General features: G+C 41.9%; 1 protein-coding gene across 1 annotated transcript in view; it reads right to left on the minus strand.

Moving 5' to 3' along the window:
• Window positions 1-1,585: 1,585 nt before the first annotated feature.
• The window catches only part of wdr11 (WD repeat domain 11), a 50,252-nt gene continuing 31,885 nt past the window's right edge, over window positions 1,586-19,952 (minus strand). The window contains exons 14-29 of the mRNA XM_054600413.1: window positions 19,028-19,136; window positions 18,046-18,167; window positions 16,872-17,019; window positions 14,378-14,484; window positions 14,086-14,200; window positions 12,791-12,962; window positions 12,460-12,568; window positions 11,362-11,424; window positions 10,940-11,005; window positions 9,780-9,969; window positions 6,901-6,996; window positions 5,941-6,106; window positions 5,472-5,569; window positions 4,923-5,068; window positions 4,342-4,424; window positions 1,586-3,436 (exon numbers count right to left, since the gene is read on the minus strand). Coding sequence (XP_054456388.1) covers window positions 3,237-3,436; window positions 4,342-4,424; window positions 4,923-5,068; window positions 5,472-5,569; window positions 5,941-6,106; window positions 6,901-6,996; window positions 9,780-9,969; window positions 10,940-11,005; window positions 11,362-11,424; window positions 12,460-12,568; window positions 12,791-12,962; window positions 14,086-14,200; window positions 14,378-14,484; window positions 16,872-17,019; window positions 18,046-18,167; window positions 19,028-19,136 — 1,990 coding nt within the window. The 3' untranslated portion in view covers window positions 1,586-3,236. The remainder of the gene's footprint in view (window positions 3,437-4,341; window positions 4,425-4,922; window positions 5,069-5,471; window positions 5,570-5,940; window positions 6,107-6,900; window positions 6,997-9,779; window positions 9,970-10,939; window positions 11,006-11,361; window positions 11,425-12,459; window positions 12,569-12,790; window positions 12,963-14,085; window positions 14,201-14,377; window positions 14,485-16,871; window positions 17,020-18,045; window positions 18,168-19,027; window positions 19,137-19,952) is intronic.

The raw sequence follows: 19,952 nt of genomic DNA on the forward strand, positions 1-19,952 counted from the left end.
CTGTTGATATTAGTGTGGAGAAAGGCGAGAAAAGTGAGTCACACAGAGACATGGAGAAGATTAGCTATATGGATGAGAAAATAGGATGCAGGTCAAAGCAAAGGAGATCATGGAAATGTAATCCCATCAACGCAGGTCAAAAGGACAAGCGTGGAACAGCAATCAACATACCCAGACTAATAATTATCCTCATAAACGCGCCAGCCACCCAACCCAAAAATAATTCCACTACCTGGGGTGTAACCTGCCCAAAGAATGCTCGGAATAGCCTGGGGAGGGAGCTGAGAAAACAATGATAGGTGGGACAATTACAGAGAAAATGAGTAATGAACTCAGTGGTAACCCTCAGCAAAGATAAGAAATGTGGAAATCACACAAACAGACACGCTGGGTTTTCAGTAAGTGTGAGCAGGCGTGGACCTGCCCATTGTGGATGAGTCTGTCTGTCAGCACCAGATGCTCATGGGAACTGGATGACCTGCTGTACTTCTCCGTCTTTACCACACAGACTGTGCAGTGTTTGGCTCTGCCCCGGCTTGCCGCACATGAAGGCCTGGGTTCGATGGCTGTGTAATTCACATGATTGAGAAAGAACCGTGTACAATTGATTCCAAGTCGGCTGTTAATCCTCGCCTTGTGCGGCGTGAAGACAGCGAAGGCCACTGATTTCCATCTGTTCAATGAAGATAAGTGCACCTCACAGCTCAGGATCCAAACACACTTAATCTTGTGTTTTCTGACACTACATTGAGTCTTTAGTACAGGCGGGGGGGTGTAAGCGCAGAGGTGTAAGCCAAGCAGCAGATGGAAACAACGCTTTCAGGAAATCAGTGGAGGTGGGCTGCAGCAAGAACATGAGTAAGCGTAGCGTTCAGATGGAAAGAAAAGAAGGATAAAGTGCATTTAAGGTGGAGAAGGGGAGCGACAAGTGAGGATGGCTGGATGAGAGTTGTTCTCAGAGCCATTTGGCTAGCTGGGTGGTAGCCTAAAGTACAAACAGCAGGACAGAATAGAAATCCTGTAGTGAGGCGCTGCATACTGATGACCTGGCTGTAACGGCTGGATCGGCTCTCCGGCAGTTATTCATTAAGCCATTAAAGGAACACAACCAAGCAATTTGTGTGGCCTTCTGTTTCAGACTGCCTTTCTTCTCCAGAGAGAGAGAGAGAGCGAGAGCGAGAGCGAGAGAGAGAGAGAGAGAGTGAAGCAACAGACCAGGCCATGAAAAGAGGCTAGACCTGGGCAGCGATCTGAAGCCAGCTGTTGGCCTTCCTTCTGAGCAGAACAGAAGTAATTAATGGCGGAAGCGACTCATGCAGGAACTAATTCACTCTGAAGACAGCTTGATAAATGAACCAACATTCAAATTCAATCTACCTGAGTTGAAATTGTAGGAGGGGAATTGCAAAGAGCACTTGCTTGAACAGGTCTTTCTCTCACAAAGTGCCTGCCATTACACATATGAGAGGGACGGCCACTTTGTCTCAGATTGAGGGGTGAGAGCGCCCTCTTGTGTCAACATCATTAAGCAGGAAACATCACACTGAAAATGAATCATAAAGTTAATAATATTGATTTTATTGCCATCCATATATACATATATCTTTTTTTTTCTCTTGGAATAGTTCTAGAATTTAAAGCATTGGGATCACTGTACACATAATGAACACACACTACAGAAGAAAGAAAAGCAGCGAGTGTAATCACACTCGAGTACAGTACACGTTGCTATGGTGATCGCAGGAAGATACACAGCATCGGGTGAACTACAGATGATTATCCGCTGGGTTGTGTGAGTCTATATGCTGGCTCTTTATGAGATCCAACATGTAGTCCCCTAAAATAGGCCAGGGTTGCCATAGTGATACCGCCTTGGGTTAAGTTTAACACAAGGGAAACAACACTGATGTGTTTATGAAACACAATACCACACAAAAAGGTCCAGCGGATGGAGTTACCGTCTAGTTTCAGGACAACTAAACACGTTACAATGCAATGAAACACTCAATCACTAAATTCTTTGCATTGTCATACAGATGATTTTTGATGATATCTACCATAAAAACATGAGTGGAAAGCAGAGCAGAGGAGTTATGGCAGCTAAGTCTAAACTATTTCTCAAACTGCGTGTCAGGCTTTGTGATTGTGATGAGCCGCAGCGCGAGCAGCACAGATTATTGTTTGTGTGTAAATGATCCACCGGAGGTCGGATTAAAATGAGTTACAGCACGTTTTGACAGCTCTTCTTGTAATACGCACGCCAGAGAACAAGCTCATTATACTAACATCAAAGAACACAGAGAGCAAAGTATTCCTTCGAGTCTATAAAAATAGGAAATTAAAAATTCCATTTGGATTAATGGAATGGATCAATGAACATCTATTTAACGGAACCGAACCCTACACAAACTAATTAAATGGTATCACTCAGGTGGCAAAGGTCTGATACCTCTCTGCTCTGTGTGCAGGGAGATAATATACTAATAAGTGTCTAATGAGCACAGGTTGGCCTGGCTAAATAACTTGCTGCCATCCAACAGTTACAGCTGCACAGGCTGGTGCAGTAGCAGGCTTTGGTCAGTCAATTACACAGCACCACCTGCTGTGGACATAACGCCCAGTCTGTTAGGTGTCTGTCTAAAACATGTTGTGTCTCTATTGGAAAAAAATCTAAGTTTTCATTCAACTAATGTGGTGTTTTTGGTTAAATCAACAGTGCTCAACACTCATTTTGGAATTTAGTCATTAAGGGCATCTTTCTTTATGGGTAACGCATTTTTAAAGTGAAATAGGGAACTTATTATTTTTTGGGTTAAATTAATTTCTGCCTCAGCAGCAAAAAGGCAAATTAAACCTGTGGAGCTACAACAGTACTTTGAAGATATTCACTCAAAATAAATCTTAACAAGCAACCATTTAAATGAGTTAAATTCATAGCAACAAAAAAACTGACCTGATATCAGCAATGTGTTCTACTTCACCTGTTGGGGGAATCATCACAGAAGTGTGTTTCTTTTGGGGTTGTTACATGCATACACATGAGCACAAACACACACTGGTCATACCAAACATTAAGAAATGTTGTTACAGTCACAGACACAGGCAGACTCCAGTGACGGACCGACAACTTCACACAGAAGAAACTCCTCATATCTCCTCTTTTCCCATGCCGTGGAGATGATCATCGTGATCCCCCTGGATGCCGACACAAAGTCAATTCACAACGTCATACGAGGTCACTCGGCTTTCTCCTGGCCCGGCTCTACTTCCTCTTCGTCAAGCACGGCTTCTGGCACGCTTCCCTCCCCCTGGAACAGCTCCTCCATCAGCTGCTCTCCAGCACTTCCGGCCCGTGATGCCCACAGGGCGGCGCCCTCCCGCAGGCCCATTGAGCGCAGCAGCCGTGCATACTCCACAAATGCAGCCTTGATTAGTTTATGTACAAACGCAGGTCAAGGAGAACTGATAACATTTCGTGGACTTGGGACATAAAAGAGTGCAATGCCAGCAGTACTGTGGATCAACATCTCTCTAAAACAGCTTCGACATAAGCACGTCTTTATCACCTTCATGAAGGGAGGATTTATTGCAGGACTGTAGCACTGACTGCATTAGTTGAGTGTATTCAGCCTCTTTCTTTAAATTGCACCGCAGTGCACCTCGTTTTGGCTACTGCTGAGGGTCACCAAAATTGCAAAGGTTAGTTGGATTAAAAACGCACTAGCACTTTGGCTGGAGATTTGCATCAGTTTGTGTTTGGACCAGGTTTATGTAGGTTTTACAATAAATCTGTCACTCATCTGTATTTCTAAAAAAGGATTTAAGCAGATATTAATTTGAATTCTCATTAACTCTGGAAATAAGTTTTGTTTTACTTCCTGAAAGAGGGAGTAGTTGCAAAAGACATCCCTTTGCCTCTTATTAGCTGCCGTTCATTTTTTTTTTTTTAACATTAATTTCATAACTTAGTTAAGTTCCAACAGGTCCACTCCGTGTCAGCATCAAGAGTGAGGGCTGATGCCAGTAGATGCCGTGTTGAGCCTTTTTCAACGTGGCGCCGGCAGGAAGGCATTATAAAAAATGTATGGTTTGTTTGTTTGTTTGTGGTTAACTCAAAGTCTAGGTTCTAAAAGTTCTCTCATGAGTCTGCAGCATAACTGAGCTCTGTGATCAAAGTGTGACAGGATGCGCTTCGTAGAGCTTTTAAATTGTCCTTCATAGGGGAAAAGCTCTCTGCTTTTCGAGTGCACGTCTCTAGTAGAGAAAGGACAGAGTTCACAGGGGAGCAAACTCTTGTTGTAAATGGACCTCAGAGTACAGTAATGGGTTTCCAAAAAAGGATATTTGACGAGTCGTTGGCCTCCATCACCCCGTGCTGCAGACAGGCTTCGATGAAGAGGGCGGCGCGATCAAAGTACCTCATACTGCCCAGCAGACAGAAGGAGGAAGAGAAAAACAGAGGCAGAAGGAGGTGAGAGCTACTGTCAGAAACCAGCATCATCCCTGTCTTGGTGTCTGTGATCCTAACACACATACATGAACCCTCTCGTCCTGGTGACAGTCTAATTCTCTGAGCTTTTAGAGCCTGCAGCATTCAAGAACATGAGCTGTCAAGATGCTAAGATACGTGGTCGGACCATACCATAGACTCAATTGTTTATGAGGAAGATTAAAAGATGAGTAGGGCAAAGGAGAGGAAGGTCAGGCAGGAAAAAGTCACAGGGAATACATTTTATAAAATGGAATTTTAAAGAGTAATAAGGGGGACCTCAATTTTGAAAAGTATTACAAGGCAGAAAATTACAGGGTTTTTGTTTCTCATTTTAAAATTATTTTCAAGACCTCAGCCTGAGATAATAACAAAGTCTGGCATATTTGTTTAATGCCTACAAACAGTACGCTCACAAAAGCATCAATCTTACTTGTGGAGCATCTCTCCCACTTTGTAAAAGCAGCCCAGGGAAAGCAGCACCAGGATGGCTTTGGACTTCTGGTTGACCTGCGGGGAGCACAGGTGCTCTGCCCAGCGCTTCAGCACATCTGAGCTCTCTGCCGGGCTCAGACGCACCTGGAAACACACAACAACATGCACGGCAGTGAATCTCCAGCTGCTTCAAAAGGGGCTTTCTTAGTGAATAATTGAATGAGCAACGTAAGCTAATGGTGGTGTTGGGCAGCTGTAAATGTTCTTAACTTGACTTTGTTTCCCAGATAATAACACTAATAAGAACACTTGAAGTTTGCAAGGACGTAAAAGAATAACAAGAAAATGAGTTGAAACAATCAATCAATTAACAATCACTGCATAGGTGTCTTGGTACTTGAAAGTTCAAGTACCAATAAAAAATGTAAAAACACATACACATACACAGCATGTACACACCTAACACCCACCCCCATGCCCACACACTATCCAAACATTACACAGTGTCTGATGTTTCCTGCTGACGGGCGGCGTCATGCTGATTTACCTTAGCCAGCCAGGCGGCGCGGTTCCACTCCCCGTAGGTCTGCAAGTAGCGGCAAGCATCCGCTGCCTTGTCAATCAAACACAACAGCTGTACTCCCTCTGACACACAGGGAAAAAAAAGGGGAGAATTTGTACATTGATGTGAGATGGAGAAATGATAACCCGTCACAACAAAAGGTGTAAAACTCTAGCCAGACACCAGTAAAAGGATTTCTTTGCACACTATTCATTGAATTTTAATCTACAGGTTAGCTGCACAGTTTTTTTCAGGTTATTAATAGCTGCAACCTTTTTAAAACATTTATGAAACATAACATATTGGAAGGTGTCTCATTCTTTTAAGCCCCTAAAGAATAGATTCATTATTTAGGATGTAGATAAACGGCCTTTCAATGACTGCTGCTACTGATTCTCATTAAAAGAGGAGCAGAGAAGGTTGCTTACTGTTACCAATAATACAGTTTCACTACCTGCCAGCTTGCCGTTGGCGATCATGTTGGTGGCCACTAGCTTGATGGTGGACTGTGAGGGGCCTGAGGAGGTGATGGTGGTCACTAGGCAGGCTTTGAGTGAATCGCAGTAGTAGCTGGAGTTGTCTGCACTCGTCTCCAACAGTAACTGCACCGCCCGGTCCGTCTGAGAGCGACAATAAAGAGATGGCAGTGGCTGAGAAACAAGGCATCAGCAGCTCTCAGTCAGGTAATCACTGTGTGAGCCGTGAGCGGAGCAACAAAGGGGAAATTATGTTTATTATCGTGCTTTTCATCTGGGGCTGATGAAGGCTCAAGCTCCCGCCGGGGTCAGCTGAAGCCGGCCTCGGCCTCTCTGTCTACTGGAGGACTGTGCCTCCAGCACACACAGCCGGCTGATTGCAGACTGTGATTAGAGGAAGAGTGGTGACATTGAGAGGGGAGAGAGGTGACTCCAATCTCCACAGGCTGGGGAGCAAGGAAGGACAGGGGCAGCACTTATCCTCCATCTTGTCCATTAGGCTCCACAGCACCGATATGACCTATTTACCATTATAGCAGTATTCATGTAAACCCATCTATGGAGTGTGTGTGTGTGTGTGTGTGTGTGTGTGCGTGTGTGTGTGAAAGAGACGCGTAGTGGATAATCTTAAACCTGTACGTAAGAAAGAGGGAGAAAGATGGCAAAATATTTGTCACATTTATCTGTTGACTTATCGAAAGGATAAGGATCTGACAGCTAAAAACAAAAGTTAAGAATTCCCCCATTCATGTGTGAGGGGAGATTATGTTACACTATGCTAACTACTGTGATGTCAAGCACAAAAGACACGGGTGATGTATTCCCAGGTCATATCGTTTATCTGAAAACTGGGACATTTCAGCAGGAACTCCCATGTGATGTGAATGCAAAATGTAGACATCATTGGGTGAGCAGGATGGGAGAGTGGAATATCTTACCTGACCCAGCAGGAGGAGCTGGTCGGCACATTTCTTAGTGTGTTCATAACTGGAGCGCTTCATCTCCTGCAGGTGAACCCGATCCAACTGGAATTTCTGTTAAGAAGAAAACAAGGAGATAAATATTTTTATTATTTATTATTAACATACCTCTTTCTCAGATCCAGGGTCAAACCTTGTTCGTGTGTGTGTGTGGGGGGGGGGGGGGACAGATTATTGGACATTATTATAGGATGAGAAAAAAAGATATGGAGGACAATTATAGAAATACAGAGCGCAGAGATGGAGTGTGATAATAAAGGCTCTAAAATATTCAAGAGTTTTCACATTTTTTCTGGTGCCAGAGACTCCCATCCTTATTCTTGGTGCCTTTTTCCTCATTATTTCATTAAATGGTCCCTGATGGGAGATCAGATTTATTTTTCAGTGAGCAAATGATAGGCATGAAACCTGAAAACAGCAAAAGATATTTCAGAGTATGAGTATCAGTTTTTTATAGGAGGACTACAGGGGGAAAATAGTACAATAAGGGGAGCGATAACAGCGTAGCAGGAAAGTAGTTACATGGGCTGTATGTGTGTGTATGTGTGTGCACTCCTGCCTCTATATCTAACACAGAAGTTTCACTTCTTTCACTTCATTAAGATGAATTCTTTTGAGACACAGCTGTGGGCATAAATCCCTGCAAAGATACCAAATGAGTTTAGTAGCTGTATGCTCTGTATATTAGTAATTGCAGTCAGGCTGCTACCACTGATGCAGATTTATGACAACAGGATCCAAATGTAGCTGCGGACTGTCTGGCGGGCTATATGAAAGTCTTATCTCTGTGATCACTGCGTGGCCCCTCATTAACTGGGAGAAGAAGTATCACAAAAAAATAGAAGTGAATGATCTTCATAAAAAAACAACCTGAAAAATACTCAAAGAACAAAAAACACGCACAACTTTTTAATAGGACAATTAGAACAGGGGTGCAAACTCATCAGGGATGAAAAAGGTGACAAGGATCCGAACCCCCTAGGGGGGTCCGGGGCATGCTCCCCGGGGAATATATATTTTAAATATATATATATATATATATTCATATGCTTCAATGTTATTCCAGTAAAACACAAAATTCGCTTAGATTTTTCAAAAGTTACCTAGAAATAGACACTGTACTATCCGATAACACCGTTATTGTAACCGGCAATAATGGTTGATGTGATTTGCGAGGCGTCTGTCAGCCAACTGTCTAACATTAGCACGTTAGCCTACGTTAGAGAGCCTAACGTTCTTGCAGCGTACCAACGTCACACATTACCGTCAATGCTATCCTGAAAATGCTATCCTGAAAATGTATTCGCACCTGTAATACACCGTCTATTTGTAATACACCTGTATTACGTCACCTGTAATACACCTGTCTATTACGTCACCTGTAATACACCTGTCTATTACGTCACCTGTAATACACCTGTCTATTACGTCACCTGTAATACACCTGTCTATTATGTCACCTGTAATACACCTGTCTATTACGTCACCTGTAATACACCTGTCTATTACGTCACCTGTAATACACCTGTCTATTACGTCACCTGTAATACACCTGTCTATTACGTCACCTGTAATACACCTGTATTACACCTGTAATACACCTGTCTATTACGTCACCTGTAATACACCTGTCTATTACGTCACCTGTAATACACCTGTCTATTACGTCACCTGTAATACACCTGTCTATTATGTCACCTGTAATACACCTGTCTATTACGTCACTTGTAATACACCTGTCTATTACGGCATCGAGGCAGCTACCTTCCATTTCGAACAGACCCGAAGACTCGAAAAAAAAGCTTGCGTGTCATGATGACATGGGTTGGCCAAACGAACAAGTTTGAAAAAAATATTAGATTCATGACAGCTTGCGTTCGCAGATTACTTGGAGGACATCAGTAAAGGTACATGTTCTTCCCTCTTCTCTGCTTCTTTGGGAATATTGATGAGGCCTTGTGGGGGGGAAAAAAAAGGCAGACGTACCAAAGAATGCCTGTCTACTTGCACAGTGTGCCAATTTTTTAACTACCATCCATGGTTTTCTTTTTCAAAACTATTCCTCAGTAAAGTAAAGTCCACAGAAGTATTCTCTGCAGCCTGGACAATGTGTGGGTAGATCACACGTTAACTACTGAACAAAATAAATGAATAAAAACTTTAACAAAAAACCTTCACATTCACTATGGTGACATAAAGGTGGATGTCTTGTTTCAAATGGGCTTTGTAGCTGCCCTGTTGACCAGCAGAGAGATGCGGGTAGACACAGCAGAGGAGGACAAAGCAATGGGCATCTTCTGAAGAAAACTTTTCTAAGCTCTTCAGAACAAACAGGGTCCATAATTAAATTTGGAAAAAAACAACAACAAAAGATTCAAGCTATTGTTTATAAGAGCCATCAGCAAGACGCATTGATCCACGGCGCAAACAACAGTTTTAGTTTAGCGTGTCCCAGCATGGGCTAAAATCATTGGGGGGAATTAAATGTAGTGAGGGCGAAGTGAAAGATAGGTTTGACCTCAAAGGCTTACAGATGTGAGACGCTTCCTTTAAAGACCGGGGCTTAGTGAGACAACAGAGGAGATACACAATGTCATTGATAATGGAATGTACCGTGTGACCGGGGCGATGTTGTTGACACTGTGGATAACACGGGACAGCCTGGTGGGGGTTTGTTTGTGATTGGTCTGACTTGAGGATAGTAACGGTCTCTGGATGACTCCTTCGGGACTGTTGCAATGTTGACTGCTGGGATCATGTATTTGTCTCTATTGTCTCGGTTTACCAGACACAGAACAGGCAACAACGACTAAATAGTCTTCTCTTGTTTCACTGACCTGGAAGTAAGAGCTCTCACACAGGACGTCATGGCAGATGTCCAGGTGGCTCTGAGGTGACGTCTGGGTTCCTTCACTTTTGTCCTGACCCTCTGCAGTGGACGCACTCAGCAGACGAGCCTGGGCAAACGACTGGAGGTAGTGGGACGCCACCGTCCAGAAATGAAGATCAGACTCATCTCCGAACAGCCTGTGGTATACCATGACAACAACAAGGCAACAGCTGAGCCCAGGGTGGATAAAGTTCTCTCTGGAAAAGTTAGTTGTTCTGCAGTCTGAACCAACATGGCGGTTCTTCTAGTAGTTTGCTCACTAATGATCATAGTTCCTATATCTTCCAGCCCATGCCTCGCTCTTTTAGCTCACCTCCATCCCTTCTCCACATCCTTCTGCCGTTTACTTCCCTCAGCATCCTTTTAACATATCTGCACAGGCACACAGCTGTTGCTAGGTTACCCTGCCGCATTAACAATGGCATGAAAACTTGGACGGCGGGTTGATAATCATGAGCTGAAACCAGCTCTCTTGTCATGCTTTTTTTGAGATACACAATGACCAGCTGTCATATACAGATGCAGCAAAAAACAAACCTTGCTATTTAGGGAGATAATTTGCCTGTTTTCAAAACAAATTTATTCAACTTTCCATTATAATATAACATCTTCTTGTTTTTACAAGAACTTAAATGATGATATTAAAATCTCTCCTAATCCATCCAATTGTGTCTTGCTTGGTTTGATTATATCCAGATCATCCAGTAGTAACTTGTTTGCAAAGACAGTATGGCATTAGACGATTGTAACAGGCGGGGAGGCAGTAGCAGATGCAAACATATGGAGTCTAAGAGGTTTAACATGTTTTTCTGTGTGTACAGTTACATTATTCTACAGTTTAAAAAAAGGTGTTTGTATCCTCGAAGAGTCAGTGTCATCCCACTTCCTGGATAGCAGCTGTTTGTGTGCTATTTATCATTATTCTGCTTACATAAACTATACGTTAGTTAGAACTCAGTCACTCAAAACTTCTTGAGACTTTGACAAAGGTGCACTGTGTGAATATGAACAAAGTTATCATGCTGGGGTACCAGTAAGCCCTCACAGACACACTACAATCTGTGCAGACGACAAACAGTGGTAGCTTCATGCTGAGTGTTAACTCACCGTGAGACCAGGAGGCAGCGCTGCAGCAGACTGAGCTCCGGGTCCTGTAGAACGCTCTTCATATCACTGGGGGGCCAATCAGAGACAGACAATCAGAACACAGTCAGACCCAATTCTACTTCTCAAACACAGCAGGCCCTGTGTGTCTGCTACGGGTTATTCTTCTTATCTGTCAACCCACAGACGACATACTATTCGGGCCTGCTGTCTAAACACATAAGACCATGACGGCAAGCCAAAACTACATAAACAAAAACGGACACACACACACACACACACACACACACACACACACACATACATACATACAGTACCCATGCACCAACATCTGATTGTCGCCTTTTGCATCATGCCATTAAAATAAATATTTTATTTCAAGCTACAGTGTGAAACCATGACCATTAGAAAGTGCAATAACTCACTTAGACAAGGAGTTGAGCTGCTCCTGGATCAGGCCTTTTATCTCGTCTTTCTCATTGTAGTCTCTGAAACAGAGGGATCAAACTCAGTCAATTGGCTCCTCGCACGTCTTCCTAAAATAAAACTGACCTGATATGAAATGGGAAGCCGAGAAGCTGCTTGCTAAAAGGAACTAGATCTGAGGTGTCAGGCAATAACAGATAATTCTATTCTAACATTTATGCTGAGGTCAGGTAGCACCCTGCGAGGCGAGTGCTGCTAATATAGCTGCCTGACTTATGATAAGGCAGCTGTGAGTGTGTGTTTAATGGAAGAAAGCGGGTTTCGCACTGAGGAGGCAAAATTACATCAGGCTATAGTTAAACACAGATGCAGCCAACTGAAAAACAAACAAAAATGAAACTCCTCTCTAAAGGCAGCCTCTATTTACTCCCATGTTGACTTGTTTGCGAAGAGGAGTTGCTTACACTCACAAATTGGTTATTTTGTTTTATGAAAGTAATACATTGAATGCACTGGTGGGTGGCAGAGGAGGTATGGGGGTATAGAAGAATACATAGCAATTTCTTTATTATTATCATTACTTACAGTTTCTATTTCATATATTACTAAACACAATTACTTTAGAACTTTACACTTTTCCTGCTCACAACTAATTCTAGTTTTTAACCTCAAACTAAACTAAAATCAATCCAATGTGAAACTGTTTAAAATAGGGATGTTGAAGTTTGGACATAATCTCTATAGTTGGATTCTACATTCACATGTGTTAAAAAAAGACATTGGTAAGCCCTGATATTGATCTTGAAGACCGGCTGAGGGCATCCTGAACAGTGACAAAAGTTTCCTCATGCCAGCTGTTTATAAAACATCTTAACTGGGTCACCGCTTCGGTCCTTTCAGTGTGCCGTTGCATATTTTCCAAGTATTAACTTTATCTGAGTTCTTAGGTTCAAAGATCAAAAGACATGCAGATAAGGTGAGGTTGAAGACTTCAAAATTGATATTCTGTCTTTGTGTAATCCCTTTTAACACTCCCGTCTTCATAAGAGCGGATGATTGTGGAGTGGACACATTCCCAGGTCAGAGCGTAGACTTACACTTGGGTGATGTCCATGGTGAAGGTTCCTGACCAGGGCTGCAGCAGGAGGAAAGCCTTGAGAGTGAGGGCAGCTCGGGGAACCAGCAGGTAAGGACACCACACTGGATCTGAACACAGATCAGAGAGAACACAAATTTAGGTTGTGGCTGTTCAAGAGTAGTAGTACATCATGTGTCATAATGTACTGCAATATCTTATTGAATAGATATTTTAAAAAGCATATAGTTTCTTAAGAATTTTCTAAGCCTTCATTCAATCCATGAATCTTCTTAAACCTCTATGTGCAGTTTTTCTTTCATTCCTTCACACTTTTTGTTCCCTGGTTTTACCGGTGAGGTCTTGTTCATCCATGCGGTAGCTGGCGGACTTCATGGCCATCTCCAGCACTCGGATACAGCCGTCGTCAGAGGCCAGCACCACCTTGTCCGACGTGCACCAGTCAATGTCTAAGATGCGGTAGTTCACATTGCGCCCGATTCGCATGCTGCTCACCATTTGGACCTGCAAGAGGAGGAGGGGCCGAAGTAGTTCATCCAAACTGTCCCCTTAAAGCTTCTTTTAAAGCATCTGCCACAATTCTAGATGGTAGATGGTGGGAAAATAACCATTTATGTTGAGTACAGCAGGAAAGAGGATGGAGGACTCTTTTAGAAGGTGTTCTACAAGACCTCCCTATCTATGGCTTTTTGTGTGTCTGTATGGAAGTCGGTGTAACCCAGCTGTCAGCAGAGCGCTGAAGCATGTCGGAGATCTCTCCTGCTCTGCATTCTCTCCCTCTCTTTCCAGCCCAATAGCCACTGCTCGTTTCCCTCTGCAGCTTGATCCATCTGTTGTCTGGATATTGCGGTTGGGGACTGAATACTGTGTCTTATCTCAGCTACCCTCAAGGAAAACACATCCCTCCACCCAGTCAACAGTGCTCCAGTGGGGCCTTCTCCCTCTGCCCGATGCTGCTTAAAACACCAGAGCATCTATCTGTGTCCACATCCATCTGCTTTTCAATATATTTTTTGCTGGGTTAGCTAACAAATACCATGGCATGGACAGAGATAAACAAGAAAAAAAATCAGTTATTTGACCAAATGTTGACCTGGAGCACAAACTAGCCCGAAGGATTCTTAGATGAGCTGAAATGAAGGCCGTGCAGAGAGAGGACTTTTTGGATGCTGACAACTTCGGTGAGCAAAGTAAAAGAGGAAGTGAGGATGCATGTTGCTTACAGGAATCAGGTTCATCCCTCCTGTAAGGGTTGAGCTTGTATATGTTAGTGGTAAACTTTTAGGGCTTGTGTATGTACACGTGTGATGATTCTTTAATACAACAGGACAGTTACAGCAGATTTGTCGTACCACAGTGTTACTTTGAGAGATTTACCCCCGCACAATATTGTCATGCTTCAGTGCTTACAGTGATATACAAACACATTCATTCTGCCAAAATTAATCTGTTAAATTTTAAGCACTATTATGAACATGCAGACCGTTGCAGATTCTTTCGTTTTATTTTAGTTGTGTGGTGAGGTGATGCATGTTGGGAATTATAAATGTGTTATAAAAAACACTGAATTTTGTCACAATGACATGGAACCTGCAACTGCCAAAGGTTGGTGTTCATGGAGCCTCACCTCTTTGGTGTCCCAGACCTCCGCTCCATCTGTGTACATCACCAGAAGCTTTTGGTTGCCCTTACCGGGGGCAAAGCGGATCTTCTTCACCCAGCCACGATGTGTTGGTATTCCCCTGAAAGCATCAACAGCATCGGACATTGATTTTGTTAATTTCTTATCCATTGGTTTTAAAAAAAGCTCAAAAAGAAACATCAACATAACTATCAATCGATGACCATTCTGCGCAGGTTCATTTTTGTCTCAAAAATATATATTTTAAACAGGTAGGAATGAAAAGTTCAGCTGTTACCTGGACAAACGAGCTTTGAGGTCCCAGAAGTTGAGATTGCCGTCCACGTCTCCGAGTACCAGGGTGTCGCCTTTCCAAGCGATGCAGGCGATACTACCCATACTGCCCTGCACATATTCAGTGAGAGGAAAAATAAGGAAGGACAATTGCACATTTGTCCCCTGCTCAAAGACTCCAAATGAATTAACTGCTTCTTAAAGCTGCAGTAGATAACTTTTAAAAGATAATTTCCTATCATCATTTTCTCAAACTGTCACTTTATCCTGACAGCACTGCATGAGACAGATAATCTATCAAAAAGCAGGTTCCTCTGCTTCCTTTCAGTGCTCCTAATGGCATTTACAAATTCCACAGGCTCGAAGGAAAACAACTAATCAAAGCCGAGGAGTGTCTGACGCAGCCTTCAATCATTGCTAGTCAACTCGGATCAAACTGTCAAACTAGGCAGCGTAGAACAAATATGAAATCAAGATTCTGCAGAGGAACCTGTTTTTATAACAGATTCTGTCTCATATCTACTACTGTGATGATACACTGACAGTTTGAGCCAATATGACAAAAAGTTATTTGTATTAAGAAACCAACTGCAGCTTTAAGTAATCTAAACCCCTTTTCCACCATTTTGACAGATGATATTGCCTGTGTGGATCATTTTCTAATATTTACAGACACAAAATTATAGAGCAAAAATAGATGACTATCTACTATAGCTGTTATTGAAGTTTTAACTTTTAAGTACCGAGATAGTTCCTGTCCATCACTAAAATCATCAGAAGTCAATCACCATCCTCGACATAATTAGAGTACAAACATAAAAACAACAATGTTATGATGTTAACAAGCTCCTCTTTAATACAGCCGATCGATGTGTAGATAAAAAGTGCAATCCCAACAGCACCTTTTTGCTCCATTATAAAAACATCACAGTCTCCGGCTGAGTTGTAGAAGAGCACAACATCAGAGGTCAAGTGAGGCTGCACCACAAGACGGAGTGCTGATGTGAAGACATTAACTGTCAGCTCACCTTCAGTGTGTACCCAGTGAATGATAAGACAAAACTTTTTCAGAAGAGTTTCCGTTAGCTCCTTGACAAGAGAGAGATATGAAGATCTTCTACCACCCTGAAAGGACTGTAAAACCTTTTGAGGCATGCAAATCTTTGAACAATGAATCTGTGGCCGTCACTTAGATAAGGCTTTTAAATCTTCAGGTAAACCTCCGGTGTCTGTCTGTGCGGTGTGAATAGATGCAGGGAGTGAGCAGGCAAAACACAGGCTGTCGAACAATCCAATCTGCTGCTTAGAAATGGACTTGGGGAGAATTTGATATACTGTGGTGGCTTTCCTTCAGGAGCACAGTGAGGAGCAAGATGAATTTTGCCATCTCAAATGAAAAGAAATGTAGAAGTGTTAGCCACAAGGTATGAAATTCAGCAGTGTATATTGACAGATGTAGGCAATCAACAACAAACAACAGACGGCGCTATCTACTCTATAACATGAAACAGCTCGACTGAAATGCAAGTCACAACTAGATAATTTACTAGCCGGGCCATATTAGTTTCACAGCGAATTAATACTCTCCTGAAAACCAGTGGAGAGAACATGTGCAAAACACTATCTGCCAAAAGAATGATGGCATAGCAAACTAACACACATTCAGTTGGCTGTTGTCTAAAGCAAAAAGAAAAAGGCTTAATCTGACAAAAAACATAAAGCTGTAGAAGCTGTAGCACATTAAGGGGGAACACTTTTTTGTTGTGGAGCCAACACGTATATCATCCCCCACACAAGCCCCACAAAAGACCTGAAGGACACAGGATGTTCTGGAGAGTGATGGCTTTGACTTTATAGAGGAGGAAACTGTGCAGACTCTGGCTAACAACCAGACAGCAGTGCTCCATCAGAGCTCTAAAATGAGGTAAAATGTTGACACAATGCAGATGTTTGATCACAAAAAACGGGAAAGTAAATTACGTGAGAAGCTTTGATAGCATATTTTCATTCTCTTTGACTCTGAGAAGGAATAGTAAATGTTGCTAAAATATTTTTTGAACCTTTAAACATAAAAAGGGGGACTTCTCAGCTTTTTATCTAAAAAAAAAAAAAAAAGAAGTAACTGCACATCAATTGATGGTGTGTAAAGGTAAAACACGGTATATGGGTTACAATACTGAGGTAAGTATTGATTCATATATTTGACGGATCAGTCACATAAATAAAATTACAGAGAGAGGACTGGAGAAAGTCAGAGGCAGAAGTAGTGATAGGACACATACTGATGTCCGTAGAAAGTAAACAAGAAAAAGAGAAGACAGATTTAGATCTTAGTGTTCAGAAAGGATTGAAAAACATAGGAAATTCAATGGCGAGTAAGAGATATTAAACGAGTAGGAAAAGCTTTGTTCAAGGATCTATGGGGATGACCTTGAAGTAGTTCAGTAACATATGAAGTAAAAAGAGACATTCAAAAGAGACATGATCTCTGGACTCACATCAGGGGGAATTCGTGCACCATCTTTGACAGTGTTGCCCTCTACGGTGATGTGGTAGACCTGCCCGTCGGTGTCAGTGAATACAAAATGCTCCCTGGCTGAGATGGCCTGGCTGGTCTCTGACTTGCTCTCTGCATCCTGCAGGAGACTGTAGTGGAGAAACATGTCAGGTTTTTTTTGCACTCTTTCCAGTGTGAAATATTGTGGCAGGACTTGGACATCTTGGTATTCAGCAGTTGACAGTGGCAAGCAGAACTACTATCATTCAGGTCAGTGACTTATAACCAGCAGTACTGGATGATGGATTGGAGAGAAATAAGTAATAAAAAAATAGAAAGAATGGTTTCAGAAATAAATAAAAAAGAAAATCCACATATTAAGTCGGCTTCATTTAAACATTATGTGTTTTGATTAAATGTGAGAAAACTCGTGAGCTAGTGACAAAGAGAGGTCTTAACTGTTGGCTAAAAGTAAAGGATAAAAGGTTGAAATAGATTGCTAAAAGTAGCAAAAAGTAGCATACCTATGGATAAGTTATTAATATACATAGCTAAAGGCAATGGATAAATGGTGATATAAAAAAAGTAATTGTTAAATAGTAGTTAGCTAAAAGTAAAAGCTAAAATAAATAGAAGAATCAGCAAAACATAATGTTGAAATAGTTAGCTAATAGTGACGGATAAATGGTCAAACTTGACCTAACTAACCTAAATATTGACAGTTAAACTGTATAAAAACATTATTGAAACTATATACACTTTTATATAATCATTAGTGCTAAGTAACATCCAGTTAAAAATCAAATATACACGTTTGGAACATGACTGGTGGGGGCAGTGCATCTGACACCAGTGGAAGTGCATCAGACAAAAAAGAAGAGTCATTGATCTAGAACACGTTTCTGCGGCTGGAGAATGAAACTTGATTGTTGACTTTTGTAATCAGATAATCAATTAAACATAATAACAGGAAAATAAATGGTTTGGGAATTGGAATGATTAACTGTTACATTAAAACACATTTGAATTGATAGTTTTTAATACTATCAGCCACTGTTTCTTTTTTTTTAGATTGTATTTCAATTCCTCATATATTAGCTTTAACCCTGCCTCAGGGCTTTCCATCCTGACGAGAGGCTTCCGAGAGCAAAATTGTGAAGCTTTATAACGCTGACCTGATGACTGAGGATTCAACACTGCTCTGCTCTGCGTCTGACACCGTCTGACGAGCTATGGCCTCCCTCGCTGCCATCTGCTTCTTCTTCAGACTCTTCAGGTTGTGGGACGGGGACCACTCCTGTTTACACACACAGACACACAGGGTTGCAGTTACAGCAACGAACCCAGACAAAGACCCAGACACAAACACAGTTGCTGACATAACAGCAAACCTTCACAGTGCAAAGAGACAACAGATAGAGACGGGAGGAAAAGGAAGTGATCTGCACGTACAGTAGATGCTCACATAAATTAAACTAAGGCACCAGGAGAGCTGTTTTCCACAGCCTTTCTGTGAAACTGCTGGAGCACGGTGGCTGCAGTCTGGCTGACTCGACGTTGTAATCAATATGGAAATGAGACAGCAATATGGGGCTGGGGGAGGGCAGCATGTATTATTAAGGTTACTGGCAATTTTTATTCGCGCTGTGGAGGATTTTACAGCCCCACTGTGAAATTTGTCCAGCATAACTCTTATTTTATGAGCATTTCTATGGTCTAATGAAGCCACTGTTCTTTGCTGAGCTTTGGGGAAAGTTTTCAGACTGATCTTTCAAATGGCCAGCCCTCCAGCATCAGAGACTATTTACAAAGGGAAGAGTCAACAATGGGTATTATTGAAAATGGGTATTATTGAAGCGGTGTGCTTTGTTAAAGTAAATAGTTTAACTGGAGATGGTCAGATATGCAGCTGTGATTTTCTGTGAGCAACCCTGCATGTGTAATTTGTTATATTTCAGCGTCTCAGGTAATTGTTGTACGTTTTTCCTCGTGTTTTACGAGCAGCTCAGAATCAAGGAACGGTGTTATAGCTAACCCCAAAATTGCTCCCCGGGCGCTTCATTGCAGCCCACTGCTCCTCCGGGATGGGTCAAATGCAGAGAACCAAATTTCCCCATTGTGGGACTAATAAAGGCTTAATTATTATTATTTCAGTACCAATGCAGTAACAGTGGGGAAGTTCTTAGCCATCTCTCGGAGAAGTGTCCCCGTCCTGGTGTCCCACAGCTCCAGGGGTTTGTCTCTGAACACCACCACCAGGTACTGTCTGAGGATGGAAATCACACACACAAACTCACATTCAATCTCAAAACACACACACTGCCCACGACCGCATTATAATGTATCTTGTAGTCTTTTTTATAAGAAAATGCGGTCTCAAAATCTCGTTGTCGTGTGGCGTGGATGTCTAAACATTGGATGCTGATTTGCTTATGTATCACATTACCAGCAAAAAGAGTAGGAGAATGGATTCTTAGTTATCTGATCATGTTTTAGAAAAGACTGTTTTTTCTATTGAAATGGTACAATTTAGTTCCAGAGCCTTAATGCAAGAAAGATGAGATTTCAAAACCCGCCTCTGCTTAGTGTTCAACATTACTGCAGTGTACCTCTTAAGTACACAGCAATTTACAGCAAGAAACAACAGAGCAGCATGAACAAACAATTCTGATCCATTTCACAGATGTACTGCAACTTCCCTATTTGGTCACAAGTCAGAATATTTAATTCATATACAGCTCTGGAAAAAATTAAGAGACCACTTCAAAATTATCATGTGTTTGAGTAAAATGAATTTTTTTGTTTTATTCTATAAACTACTGACAACATTTCTCCCAAATTTCAAATAAAAATATTGTCATTTAGAGCATTTAAATCTTATTTATTGAAGAAAAGTATAAAAACCAGTGCTGTGGTCATCACTATCCTCTTGCAATAGGACCAGCTGGATGGCAGAAACAGTGCTAGTAGTACCTCAAAAGTAATTGGAATAAAAAAAGTGACAATGCCAAAAGAGTTAAAAAGAAAAGTTTTGTGTGAGGAAAAGAAGGGTTCAAATCTGGTTTGACTGGCAGAGGGATAC

This window comes from Anoplopoma fimbria, chromosome 6 (genome assembly GCF_027596085.1).
Source record: "Anoplopoma fimbria isolate UVic2021 breed Golden Eagle Sablefish chromosome 6, Afim_UVic_2022, whole genome shotgun sequence".
In the NCBI taxonomy this organism is placed as follows: domain Eukaryota; kingdom Metazoa; phylum Chordata; class Actinopteri; order Perciformes; family Anoplopomatidae; genus Anoplopoma; species Anoplopoma fimbria.